Source organism: Rhea pennata, chromosome 1 (assembly GCF_028389875.1).
Source record: "Rhea pennata isolate bPtePen1 chromosome 1, bPtePen1.pri, whole genome shotgun sequence".
Lineage (NCBI taxonomy): Eukaryota > Metazoa > Chordata > Aves > Rheiformes > Rheidae > Rhea > Rhea pennata.
This window is the reverse complement of record NC_084663.1, coordinates 101,958,437-101,971,984: the sequence shown is the minus strand read 5'-3', so window position 1 is coordinate 101,971,984 and position 13,548 is coordinate 101,958,437. Positions and strand designations below refer to the sequence as shown.

The following is a 13,548-nucleotide window of genomic DNA, read 5'->3' as shown; positions in this document are numbered from 1 at the left end:
AACCACAGGATTAGCAGGGCAAGATTTCTGTTTACAGAGCCACATTGACTCCCTCCCTAACAACCATGATTATCCATGCAATACGTGATCTTATCATAGATTCTGCCATTTCACCGCAGACAGAAGTCAGACTCATTAGCTTGTAGTTCCCAGGACCCCCCTTCTAAGCTCTTTTTGTGGATGCAGTTATGTTGGCAATCTACCAGACCTCTAGCACAGAGGCCATTTGCAATGAGGAGGTACACACATTGGCCAGCAGCTCTGCACTTCCACATTCGAGCTTTGTCAGGGCTTGTTTATGTGACCAAATACTACCCGATATTCAGTTTGGATTGACTAACTTCTCCAATCTGTCTGCTACAAAGTGCCATAGCTTGTGGGAACCTCCCCAACATCTTCAACAGGAAGGAACAACGGCTACAAAGAATTAACTGGGCCTCTCTGTTTGGCCTGATGGGCCTTGACTGCCATGTTCATATCTTCCCCCTCAAGTGCTCTCACCAACTCAATCCAACACAGAACTTCTTCTTCTGGGTTGTAAGACTGGCTCATTTAGAAAGCAGTCACTTTTGGCATTCACCCATATTATCCTCACATGTAATCCTCATGAGACATTGACATCCAGGCTCTTTGTGAGCAGCTGAAATCTCCCACTATCGCTACTTGTCGTCAGTTTAAAGCTGCTTTTAACTCGCTTAACGTTTCCTGATCCCTATTACCATCCTGATCAGGGTAGTTATGACAATGCTAATATTACACTTTTAAAATTATTCTTAAAATATGAAATTTCCACACGCATAATTCCATAGTGTTTTTTTGCTTATAGTATTTTTAATTTTGTAACAGTTGGTATCATCCTTGACGTACAGTACCAGTCCCTTGCTTATACAGCTGCTCTGTCAGTCCTATAGAGTTGGTAGCCTCGCAACTCTATCGATCTGTTTATCCTTCCTCCAGGTCTCTGAAATGATGCCTATATCAGAGCCTTCATCTGATGCCAAGCAATCTAGACCTCTGATATTGATTTTCAGTATTCCAGCATTAGTATGGAAGCACTTGTAAGTTTTGCCCTGTTCCATCAATTAATACTGCATGTGCCTGTCAACTAACATTGCAGGCAATCTAATTTGCCTTCTTTATTTATATAAACAGTGGTGCTGTTTATTTCCCTCCCGAACCTCACAAAGGCACACTGAACATGAGCCAAATCCGCCCTGCAGGTTGCATCAGCCTGAAACAGGTACTTTTCCATACCTGTTGGTTTAACCTCCAGCTTCTGGTTTAATGAGTCTGTATAAAACTGAAGTATTTTAACTTTCAGAGCCAATAGCCTGACTTTGTTATGATGAAGACACAGCCTGTCCTTTCTGTACAGGCCCCCCACATGTCTAAAAAGTTATCCCAGTTCTTAGCATACCTAAAATCCCTCTTCTCTAGCACAGTAGCATTGTATTATTGCCAAAGCTCATATATACACTACAGTCTGTGTAATCTCTCTAGCGATATCCCAAACCTTCTCTATTAAAGAGCGGACCTAGATCCAAATGAAGTTATAGGCGTGAGAAGACAGCGAGATATTTTCTTCACTTGCCAAGGAAACAGAAAGAAACAGTGCTCTCCCCCAGATAGTTATCACCATCTTTTGTACTATGTGAAATATATTCTGTCAAACATATACCTAAAACAGCCATGCACAAAAATGTCACTTAATACTTCTATTCATGCATTTTGGTAGACTTACACTCCGTTTCTCACAAGAATCGATCTTGTCTCTGGGCCAAATCCAGCCTGCTCCAAATCAGGAATTTCTTCATTGACAATATCCAACGCTTTCTCGTCTTCATCATCAGACTGAAAAAGTGTCACTGATGATTCTATGAAATCCTAAGAGACAGCAGAGGAGTTAGGAGACAGGCTGTCACAGTTCTTCAACATTTAATGTAAAATATTTTGGAAAAGAATTACATTCTGAGAGGTAACATTTTAAAAAACAATGAAGTCCCTTGCCTGCATCTTTAAGGGAGATTCAGATATTAAAGAACTTAACTGAAAGCCTGTCGATTTATGCATCCTGATACTGCCTTCAGTGGTTTCCACTGAAACAAAAAGCCCACTTTCCCCCCTGAGCACTATCCTTTTGAGAGGATGACCGAGGTGCAAAGATGCCTGCTTCAGGAAGAGATAGGTTGGTGACTGAGCAGTGACCTTCCAACAGCTTCATAAATGACTACTCCAAGTATTTTCCATGACTTTAACCTTTTAGATCAAATTCTCCTTCTCCTTCCCAGTGACAAACCAGTAATCTCAGAGAGGACAAGTCTTGGCAACACCTGGGCAAACAGAGATCATTTTTCCACCCCAAAGGGTCTGTAGTTTTTGGATGCATTTGTAATAGAACTGATCACTAGAGCAATAAAATAACTTTCGTATCACTTTCTCACATTCTCTCTTGTGACACTGGGTGACATTGCTTTACTTTTGCTGGCATAGTTGCTTAACTATATTAAGTGCATAGCTTTAGACTATTTAAATTTGAGTTTAAATATCCAACATATCCAGCTTTTTAACCACTTGACAATTTTATGCACACAGTTCACTCACTGTTTGGGAAAACAGAGAACACCAATCTATTCACTTTGTGTCGGGTGAACCTTTTCACAGGCTCTGTAAAGGAGACCATGCCACTGTAGATTCAGTCATGATGAACACCAATTGAAGAGCGAACACAATGAGGCTCAACTTCATTGAATCATTTACAGGAAGCTAAAAAGTCACAACACAAATTTTGTAGTAAAAATGTTTTCCCTGTCAACATTTGCACTTATTCCAGGTATACATTAGAAATGAAAGTGCCAGGCCTGGTTTAATCGTTAAGAACAACAGCAGTCGTTTCAGATTACTTTTTAGAAAATACTAGTGCAGGGTTAGTGCAAATGAAACCCAACTGACTTAACAGTCCTAAAGTAAGTATGCTATAAGAGTTTCTGAGAAGCCATTTAGATCAAATCTGTACATCATTTCTATAAATAAAGATAAAATACTAAAATACACCCACAATTGGAATTATATTTAAAACACATTTCAAATTCAGTTATTTTTCCTCCCTTAATTTTCACTGCAGCTTCTTGTACAATAAGCAATGTAAGAAATATTTAATAACGGACTTTCAAGATAAGGCAGAAAGAGAAAACATTTGAGGGAAAACTCTGAAGACAACATATTTAGCTTCACTGAAACAGATTCAGAAGCTTTGCTCTTTTCTGCCCACAATAACCACTGGCGAACACCTGCTCAACAGATTCTCCCATTTGACACACTGTGTGAGAAAACTGTGAGTGCAGTTGGCCCCCAAAGCAGCACACAGAACAAACCACCGTGCCCCCTCAGGAACATGCCCTGCCTTTGACTCCAGTGTATCCAACACAGACACCAGCAACAGAGCTGGCAGTACGCTGGAAAATTCAATTTTACAAGACCTTTCAATCTCTCCTGTCAAAACACTCCCCGAATCCCCACGTTAGAGCTTGTGACAATTCACAGTATACAGCATCAGAAATATTCAGGCAACAAAAACCAAACAGCTCTTGCAGTATGTTTACACACATCTGCACCTTTACCAGCGGATGGGGAGGGTGGATTGCAGCAACCCCCTTTTCGTGGGTGATGAAGAAACCTTTCCGATTTGTCCGGAAATTAAATTCATGCCTCAGCCTCAATTGCTGTTACTGGCACACGTGCAGGAATGCGGCTCGGATTTTGTTAAGCGTTAATATGCTCTCCAGGAATCTGTAACGTTGAGCGTTGTGGTGCAGGAACACTCGACTCGTTTTGCATAGCGCTAACCCACGCCCGGCAGAGCTGGTGCTGACACAGAGCGAATAAAGCACGCCATACCCACCCCGGCTCTCGGCAGCATCGTTGGCATGCTTCGGTACCACGCTCCTGGCTTCGAGAGCTCGGTGCAAAGACATTTGACCTGACTCTGCCTGGAGCTGACTCAGGTACCTACGGCTCATTAGCTTGAGCTTCATGCCAGATGAGCCAGGCTAAATTGCTTCCAGGCCTGAGCTGGCCTCAAAGCCCACAGAGTCATGGCCACCTGGTACCACAGCTGAGCAAAAAGGCCTAGCTGAATCTGAACCACCTTTGAATGAGAATACTCCGGTGAGTATACATAAATAGCAGGGTCAGTCTCCAATTCCAGTCTCTATGTAAACTATCTACAAGTAATGCAAGTTAGCTACATTTCATAAATTCTTTCATCCCCTATAGAGACTCTTGAATTCGTCTGACTAAAACAGAATTTCCAGGCAAGAAAAATAAAGGTGATGTATCCATGAACAGCCCCCACTTCCACTGACATTGACACCACCACATCACACCATCATCTTACCATACTTATATTTACAGACTTCCTGAGATGATGGAGAACTGCTAGTACGTTTATTGTGCAGCTAGGGACCTGAAGCACAAAGAACTAGTCTGAGATTTTTGTCCAGATTCTCCCTTAAACCAAGAAGTGTTTGGTACCAAAATGTTTTTTAAATCCTGGCCTTAGGTAGCATACATAAGGCCACAAGTGAGCATGTGGTGGGCTCGGACACTGACCTACACGTTGTATATCAGAGAATGGTGGTCGATCTGTTGGTCAAGTCAAACAACAAAATGCCACTGCCATTAGTCATTTTATTGATTCTGGCTACAACTATCTCTTTTCCTTTAGCCAAGATAGAATTTGAGGAAAAGTATTACTTACACTTGTATTATCAATGTTTACATGTTTTGAATGACACTTATTGATCTATGAATGATACATGTTTTTAAACTGTTAGTTCTAATGACTTGAACATCCTGACTGTTCTAGGCTTGAGCCAAATTAAATACACGCATATAAGTGGAAGGCCATCGCTACTAAGCACGTGCATAACTTTCAGTTTGTAATTATGTCTTTTGATGAATGGAGGCTTTAAAATGATCAATTTAAGTTATTCAAGTATCCTAGGTATAGCTTGACAGGCAAGGAAGGCCAAGATTAGTCAGTAGTTGAATGGGATTCTGCTCATTCAAAATAAAGAGTCAGAAGAAAATTCCTGCCTGTTTTTCTCATAAACCTGAAAATAAATTATTTATAGAGGGACATGGTATTTTTCTTCAGTTCAGTGAATCCTCCCACCTTCATTTTAAGTTAAATGATAAATTCTGATTATATAGTGTTTTCTAGGTGACTTTCCTAAAATCAAAATCGGAAATTCCGAGTTTAAGCATAGCTTATTCTTGTTCTCATTAGTTATTTTTGTTATAAGATTGTTAAGGCAATGAGTTTGCTTTAAATGTCTACCTTCAAACTTCAGAAAATTCCTGAATTAGGTTTAGGAATATCACATCACAATCAGGAAGGCTATGTAATCTCACAGCAAACAACCTGATTCTCAAAAGAAGCCACTCTGAGCAGCTCCATTTAAAGCTCACAGAGATTATTTTACTACCACTACTACAACAACAATCCCACTATAGGAAATAATAAAGAAGTTGCGATCCCATGTCTCCCCACCACTCAGATAACTAAGATTGCTTCCAATATTAGACTCCAGTATAGTTTTTATTATTATCTCGTCATTGTCCCCACTAAACACTTTAGTAGCAGAGATTCTCACCATGATGAATTTTGCTGTCAAAATTTTCTGGCACAAAAATCACAGAGACAGAGGGAAATGTTGTTTTAAAGCTTGCAACAGCTGTTGTGCTGAATGGCTATTTTTATTTTAATAAAGAACTGCACTATACACTGACACATTTTTTAAGGTTATAAGAGAAATTTTAGAGTTTTGAATAGCTTAAAGTGCAGAAACGAAATACCTGGAAAATCCAGCAAGGAAACACAGAATTCTGCATTATACTTTCTTTCATTGGAAGCATGCTATTTAGAACTTGTTTGTGCTTTACACTATATACCAATTGCAGTCTAAATTTCAGCAAAGAGGACAAGAATGGGAGTGAACTTGTGCAAATGAAGGAATGACCAAACATGAGACAGCTGTATCATATATGAAAAATAACCTTTCTTTTTGTGTATGGAACTGTGCATAATTTGTGTGAAAATCATAGTAGTACTTACAGCCTGAAGGAACCGGAAAGACAATAGGACACTGTCAGTTCCCCCCCATGAGTGTCTGTCTTCATAATCTCCCTCCTCCAGCAGGTACTGATGGCCTTTGTAGCATTCCTCGTCATAGGCAACCCATCTACGGCAACCATGCAGTAAAAGAAAGAGAAATAACTTAAGCAAAAAATGCCACACATCATTTTTCATAACAAATAAAAGAGGAAAAGAATACCCGAAGAATACTAAGACGATCATCACGGACTCAGCTAACAAACAAAGCAATGCTTGTTGTTGGAAATCACAAGCACCCACATGAAGTGTTCTTTGTGGAATAAAATTCCATCATGCAATTTTTTCTCCAACAACAGTTTATTTGTGGAACACTTCTTGAGGTACCTCCTCGTCAGCCACATTCCTACTACTAATATTTAATACTACACAGGCTCACACATTCAGCAGCCAAAACACTACAAGTTACCAGTTATCATGGATAAAACCAGAAGCAGATCTCTTCAATGTCTTAATAAATAAGGAGACTCTGTCCTTGTTGGATCTAGTAAAAAATTTTCATAGATTTCAGCAGAGTATGATTTCACCCACTTAAATTGTTTCCTGTTCTAATCTAAGAACGTGTGTGCGGGCAGGCATGCGGGCGTGTGTGTATATGAACATATAGGATACTCTGCATAGATAATTATGTATTACATCCGTAATCCATATTACAGTGAATAATACTATTTTAAAATATTTTGAACAAACAGATAAGCCTCATTAGAAGATTTGTTCTAATGGGTCTTAATTTAAAAAAGGGCAGCACAAAAATGTTTCCCTTTCCTTTTTTCTTTTATGTAAGCATTTCTTTCATTAAAACTCCCTTGAAAGTAAAACTGCTGTACAAATTTTGTCAGTGCTGCAATTTGACAGGCAGGAATAGCTTTAATTTTAATATCATCTAGTTTATGTTAATTTAGCTGTTTATGTTACCATAGTATTAAAAAAATTTAAAAAGACAGGCTTCCCAGATGCCTAATATATAATGTATTTATTTGAATAGATTCTCTGAGTATTCATAATTAAGTTTATTGCGAATTTAGTGCTTGTGAGATTCTCGCAACAGCCTAAAAGAATGGCTGTAGAAGGATGCATACTATGAAGTTTTTATATTGAAGTATTAACACTGAAATCCCTAAGATGTTACTGAAAACTATCTCACTGCTAAGTTCTTTGGCAGAAACAACTGTCTTGTGTGCTTTTAAATACTTAGTTAAACTGCTGGATTTTGGGAAAGGATGAAGGTACAGTGTGTGGGTTAGTAGCTATCTAAATCAGCTGGACCTGAGCCTACCTCTTGAGTGGTTCACCAAAGTATCTGCCTTTATGTTAAACAGCCTTTTTTTGTGTGAGAAAACAAGAGACAGGGCAAAACAGAATCAATCCCAGGTCTCAGAGAAGGAAAATAAGGGTGGATCCTTAATTTTAGATAACATGCAACAACTGACAAAGTAAAATCATTATGACAATAAAATGGTTTAGCCACTCTAGATGCTTTAAGATGTCAGACAGAAGACTGACCACATCTACCCAAGGTTATTCCAGTAAACTAAGCAGAGACTATCAGAAATGTAAATCAATACAAATTAAAGTTCCCTATGAATACTGTCATTAAGGAATAAAGTGGCCAAGTTTGTTGGCATCTGAATGGTAAACAGGCTTCATGTCTCTCTCACACCTTGTTTTACCTTCCTATGTTTCCTCAGATAGGTGAGCCATATGGAGAGTATGTTTTATCCAAGGCAGGTAAGTAACATAAGAAATGTACATTCCTTTCTTCTCAATAGATTTTATCTAATCTTAGAATAAAGCAATTGAGCTAAATTAAGTCACATATATTAAAAGCATGTTAATTTTTGTTACAGAACTTCCTAATACTTACAAAACTAAATGCATGATAGAGTCTGATTCTGATCACCATTTAGTTAGCACTTTTCAGTATTTAGTTACTACTTTTTGTTTTAGAGGTATAAAAATACAAAGCCGAAATATACTTACACTCCACCAATGACACGTATTGATCCAATTTCCTGAAAAACCTCTTCATTACGCAACAGAGCTGGGACAGAACTGATGTTTTCAGAAAACTCTTTGGACCATCCTCCAAAGTGGGTTTTCTCATATATTATTATCTAGGAAACATGAATTCAAACAATACCTTAAGTATGTTCTCATTAGTAATCTGAAGTTTGAATATGTGTATTGCTGCAATATGTAGAAGAAACCTTTTTTCCTCCAATACTTCCAACAAACCATCACTATTAAGAAAATTTAGTGCTGCATTCCTGAGTTCTTCTCATTTTTGGTTGCCCTAGGAGCTGAAGACACCATACTGTGATTTAGGTAGGCTTGTCAGACTATTTCCACACAAGGATACTTATTCATATAACTCTATATACATAATTGCATTCTATAGCTATATATCTGTGATTTAGACTGTAATAATCTGTGCAATGTAAGTTAGCCTGCAGTAAATCCTATCTTGTCATAGCTAGACATACTGAATAGGCTCTTTAAAACACGGCAAGAGGCTTTTCTCTGCACTTTACTGAAGTCATTTGAGTGACTGCATGCAGTTAACGCACCTTCTGTAGTCCTCACCTACTATGCTATACAGATCACCTATCAATAATATTTACTAAAAATAGTTAAAAACTCTCGAGTCTTGCATGTGTTTGTAAAATGAAAAGTTAATTAAAACAATAGTTTTTTAGTGGGGAAGTAGAAAAGTGAAGAAAAAGGAGCAGTAATTCTGAGTTAAATTTCTGCTCCTCAAATCACAGAAGGTTCATGGTCTCACTCCTGACTCTTGTGTCAGGCTCAGGTATAAAAAGGATCCTATTCCTTCTCCTTCCCCATCTTTTTTTTAATATGGTAGGTTAAATGCAGAAATCTCTCCTGACACGTTTCCATTACAATGATGAATGTGTCAATCAGAAAAACTAGTTTAGATAGCAAAAACTTTACAATTCTTCCACAGCAAATTCACATTTTCTTAATTTGGAAAAATGTATTATCACTTCTTTTATATCCCATGAAACACTAGTAAGAAGTGGATTTGATGGTGTTACTGAATTTTCCTTCAGCAGCAGGCAAACATAGAACACACAATTAAACAGCACATGCCCAGGAAAAAGAAAATAGCCTAAATAAAGGTTTCATATTTCTAGTGTGCTCATATTGTACTCTCAATATCCTCAGTGCTTACCTTGACATTCATAGGCATTTGTACTTTTAGCCCACCCTAAAAAAAGATGGAAAAGAAAATGGTATTTATATAAAACTTAAAGTTTTGGACTTGTTATGTATGCAGTCAAACTGTTATATTCTTTTGCATCTTCTACATTCCTTTCATGTTTAGATCCACATGCTGTCTATCAAAAGGAAAAATAAGCTGCATCTCTCAGGATATTGTGCAGTTTGTGGTCACAGGAAGACTAATGGGTATATTTCATTCATAAACTCCTCACCTGTTCTTCCATTCCCAGGAGACTCTAGCTGTATCATTAAAAAATCCCAACAAATTTTGAAGAGCTTTTCCAATTAGTTGGTGTTGGTTCTATTATAATTACAAATCTTTTAGTTCCATCTTATTTGATCTCCACTTGACAAGAGTAGTCCTCCAGTAAGATGTCCTAGGGAGTCAGGTGCTCCTTCTGGCTAAGTGTCCTCATCTGGGCATGTAGACTGCACAGATGCAGAAGCCCAGCAACCTTCAGGACAGGCAACACCCTGTCACTAAAACACTGCTACCATACTGTGGCATGAGAGGAATGTTATGTATGTAAGAATTAACTCTGAAAGGATGTTAGAAATTAAGTTATATTTAGACCAAAATGACTGAGGGAGCAATGGCAGGAAAAGGGATGCACATGGCTTATAAGGGAATCATGAATTCCTCACCATTTTTAAGGGACGTAGGGATTTCACATCTGCTGAAGGAATTTCAGATGGTGAATTGCCTTCTTCCAAAATTTTCATCTCTCCCTTGTAATTAAGGTCTGAATAAACAAGCCATCTACAAAAATCATGATAAATGACTTGTTAATCTAATTAGATACATAACAAATATGACAATCTTCATATTAAAATTGTTTCTGTTTGTATCCATTGGAGCTAGACAATGTGTTTTAGGTACCACTGTTATATCAAAGATGAGCTATATTGTAATATAATGGCAACATCAACACTAAGAAGATCTCAGCTACTTTTCCTCAGCCCAAGCTAAGTATAACTGAAAGAACAGAAAACTACCAGTTTGTTCACTTACTTTAAGAAGACAGCTTGTTACATTATGAGTATACAAACCAAATGTCAGCAGTGAGGATAAGACACTGTATCATATTGCACCACCTTTCTGCAGAAAGTCAGGATACAGCTGTAGCCTGATGAATGCTTGGATGGTATAATATTTATAATATTCATTCTTTGGTATTCAGTCGCAGTGCTATCATTTTAACAGGATGGCAAGACATTATCTGTTCTCCAGTGAACTAAAAGTTAATTACAGCTGAGCTGCTGCTTCTATTTATAAAGCTACTCAATAATAGAATTATAGAAAACTCTTCTTCCAGCAGCTAGAGGAAGAATGCCTTTGAGAATTTGGTTCCATAGCCAGAAGCCCACAACACATGGTCTGAAGTGTAGAGCAAGTATCTAGTGTATGTTAACTGACCTATAGCAAGAAATAAAAATTTTGTTCCTATTACTGATGGACTTTTACCCCATTATGTCATTTTACCTGCTTGCAAAGTAGTATAAAAAAAAGATTTAGTACTCACACGCCTGATCTGACCCTAATATAAGGGTTTTTTTCAACATCCAGTTCTTCCAAATTGGCGACTGCGCCCTGTATGCAGATAGGAGATCCCTCTGTGCCAGCTCCCAGGCAGAACTCCACCTCTGGAATGCTGCAGTCCTGCAGAAACAACCCAAACAGTACAGGTTATCTACCTTTGGACAGTCTGCCACATCGAGGGGAAAAGAGCAGTTATTTTTACTTCTTTTTTCTTTTCTTCTCATCCCCTCTAACCTAACTGTGGTCTTTCTCCCACGGAAATCTATTTTTCTAAGGAAGACTATGATTTTTGAAAAAGGTAAGTGAAGTAAATTTACAGCTCCTACTAAGTTTTGAAAAAAGCTATGCATTTGTGCCTATTTGGCTACTTTCAAAAAGCTCAGTTCAAATACTCTCTAAGCAAGGATCTGACAGTATTCAGTGACAGACTAACATTTATATAAGATTGCTTTTTTTTTTTTTTATGACAGTGCTACCATAACACATATATAGATACATATCTATGTATGTAAAATGTAAAACACTCTAGAAACGTCTACTACTTCATTTTTCCCCTCCTCAGGTAATACTTAGGCTCTGCAATCCATCTGACTATGTCTGCACGACATAGCATGAGTTGAATTTTCTGTCATGTTAAATATAACTTCAGCATTTTAGACAAAGGGAGGAAGAAAAAAAGAGTAAAAAAAACAGCGCTGGAAGCATTTCTTTTGTTAAGTAGGCATTTTAACAATTCTTCTCTTACTACAAAAAGACAGTCTTACCTCGCTAGAGTTTTTGTCCGCTAATATATCATGCTGGAGAAAAGCTTGTTGAACATGTGATCGTGTCTAGAATTTGCAGGGGTTTTATTAAACCATATTAATTTCATAATATTTATATAAAATGCATTGCTTATACTTTTTTCCAGCATTCCAGCTCACCACGAATCATTGAGGATCTTCTATAAGGTCCAGATTCAGCAATGCATTGGAGAGTAGTCTCCCTGCTAGCTGAAAGGTGCTCACGCGCTTAGGGCGCAGCAGAAAACCTTCAGTTCCCATTGATAACTTCACAGCGCCCTTCCCTTTTTCCTCATGACCAATGGCCCTATTTGCATTAGGTCAAAGGACTGGCAACAGCCAAGAGAGACCCTAAATCTAGCTGGAGGAGGATCCCCCTCATGCACGTGCTAGAGGAGCTAGGTGAGAAGCTGTCCTCGAGGGTGCTCTCAGCAGAAGGGTTCGGTTCCAGGATGCGCCGAGGACCCAGCCAGGCTGGCATCACGATCCCACGTGTCCTGCAGCTCCCCGCAAAACCCGAAAGGCAGAATACTACAGCCTGCAGAGAAAGCTCCCTGTTTAGATTAGGTTTCCAGTGGAGGTTTCAGTGACAGTCACTGTTCCTACTTAGGAACATCTCTCTTCTTGGTTAACAGAGTTTTTTCAATGGTTATTTAACTGTCAGGAATAGATGCAGCAATCTCAATACGTGTACTTCAGTGACTTATATCACTTTCCTCCCAAAACTGGAAGCACCACAGCATACTGTTTTAGCAGTTCTCTCTCTTATGCAATAATATTTCTGTTGTATTTACATTACAAAGAATACACATCCTTTGTTTTCAGGAAAAAAAGAAAGAAAAAAGCAATACTTGAACTTTTATCATCAGATGAGCAAAACCAGAAAGACTAGAAAGAAACTTTCTAGTACACGCTACTTTACAACAAAATGTTGAAGGTACACCATTCCTCTGTCCTAAGTATACTGCTAAGCAAGTGGGGGAAGAACAGTCTCACTGTAGTTTTCATAAACATATGAATCTTATTAAATCACAGTTAAGAAAGATTTCTGAGGTTCATTTTTTCTAATTATATCTAACGTTTTTATTCCAGTACAATCTATTGTTTTCAGGATGTGCTCATTTTCCTAACAATTAGGCCACACATGGGTTAAGGTTTTCACTGCAGAATAAAAAGCCTCTTTCCTTCTTTCTCCTCCTTATGGTGATGCCATATATCATTTATACACTTACGAAGTCTACATCTACATTACATTCTCTGAAATCTGGGAATCTAACAATACAATTTTGACAGGCAAATTTAGAAGTTCTATATGTATCTATAAGAATTCCAAAAATAGTAATGCAAGACTCTTAATGGTTTCCTGATAAATTTTGAAACAAGGCACCTACAGGACTAGACAAGTGGCAAAATAAAGCATCTTTGCCTGTGGGCCCAGACAGAATATGAGACAGAGTATGTTTAATTTTAATTCAGTAGGAGTTTTTTTTCACTTCAAGTTTGGAAAAAGCTATTCTGTACTCTTTTGTTAGGTTTGCTTTCTAAACTCTGGAGCTCAGGAGGCAGTTCTTCACCTCAGGAGGTGAAGCACATAGCAGTTCTCCTTGGGGCAGGTGAAGTGGTAACCACCGCTTGTGGTAAAGAGCTCCCTCCCATTTACCACTGTATCCAGCCAGATTTTGAGAGCCAAAAATAAACTCTATTTGTTGTGATGGTATCTTTGTATGTACTATAAAAACCACAAAGCTTTTTCATAAAGTATCATATAGTAAAGTGAGGTCATTATCAAAAGCAATTTAAACACCTATTTTTAA

At 38.1% G+C, this 13,548-nt stretch overlaps 1 protein-coding gene across 1 annotated transcript in view; it reads right to left on the bottom strand.

Moving 5' to 3' along the window:
* CRYBG3 (crystallin beta-gamma domain containing 3) overlaps window positions 1-13,548 on the bottom strand; it is a 94,102-nt gene that overhangs the window by 26,076 nt on the left and 54,478 nt on the right. The window contains exons 8-13 of the mRNA XM_062574267.1: window positions 10,936-11,072; window positions 10,058-10,172; window positions 9,363-9,398; window positions 8,153-8,286; window positions 6,116-6,242; window positions 1,742-1,884 (exon numbers count right to left, since the gene is read on the bottom strand). Coding sequence (XP_062430251.1) covers window positions 1,742-1,884; window positions 6,116-6,242; window positions 8,153-8,286; window positions 9,363-9,398; window positions 10,058-10,172; window positions 10,936-11,072 — 692 coding nt within the window. The remainder of the gene's footprint in view (window positions 1-1,741; window positions 1,885-6,115; window positions 6,243-8,152; window positions 8,287-9,362; window positions 9,399-10,057; window positions 10,173-10,935; window positions 11,073-13,548) is intronic.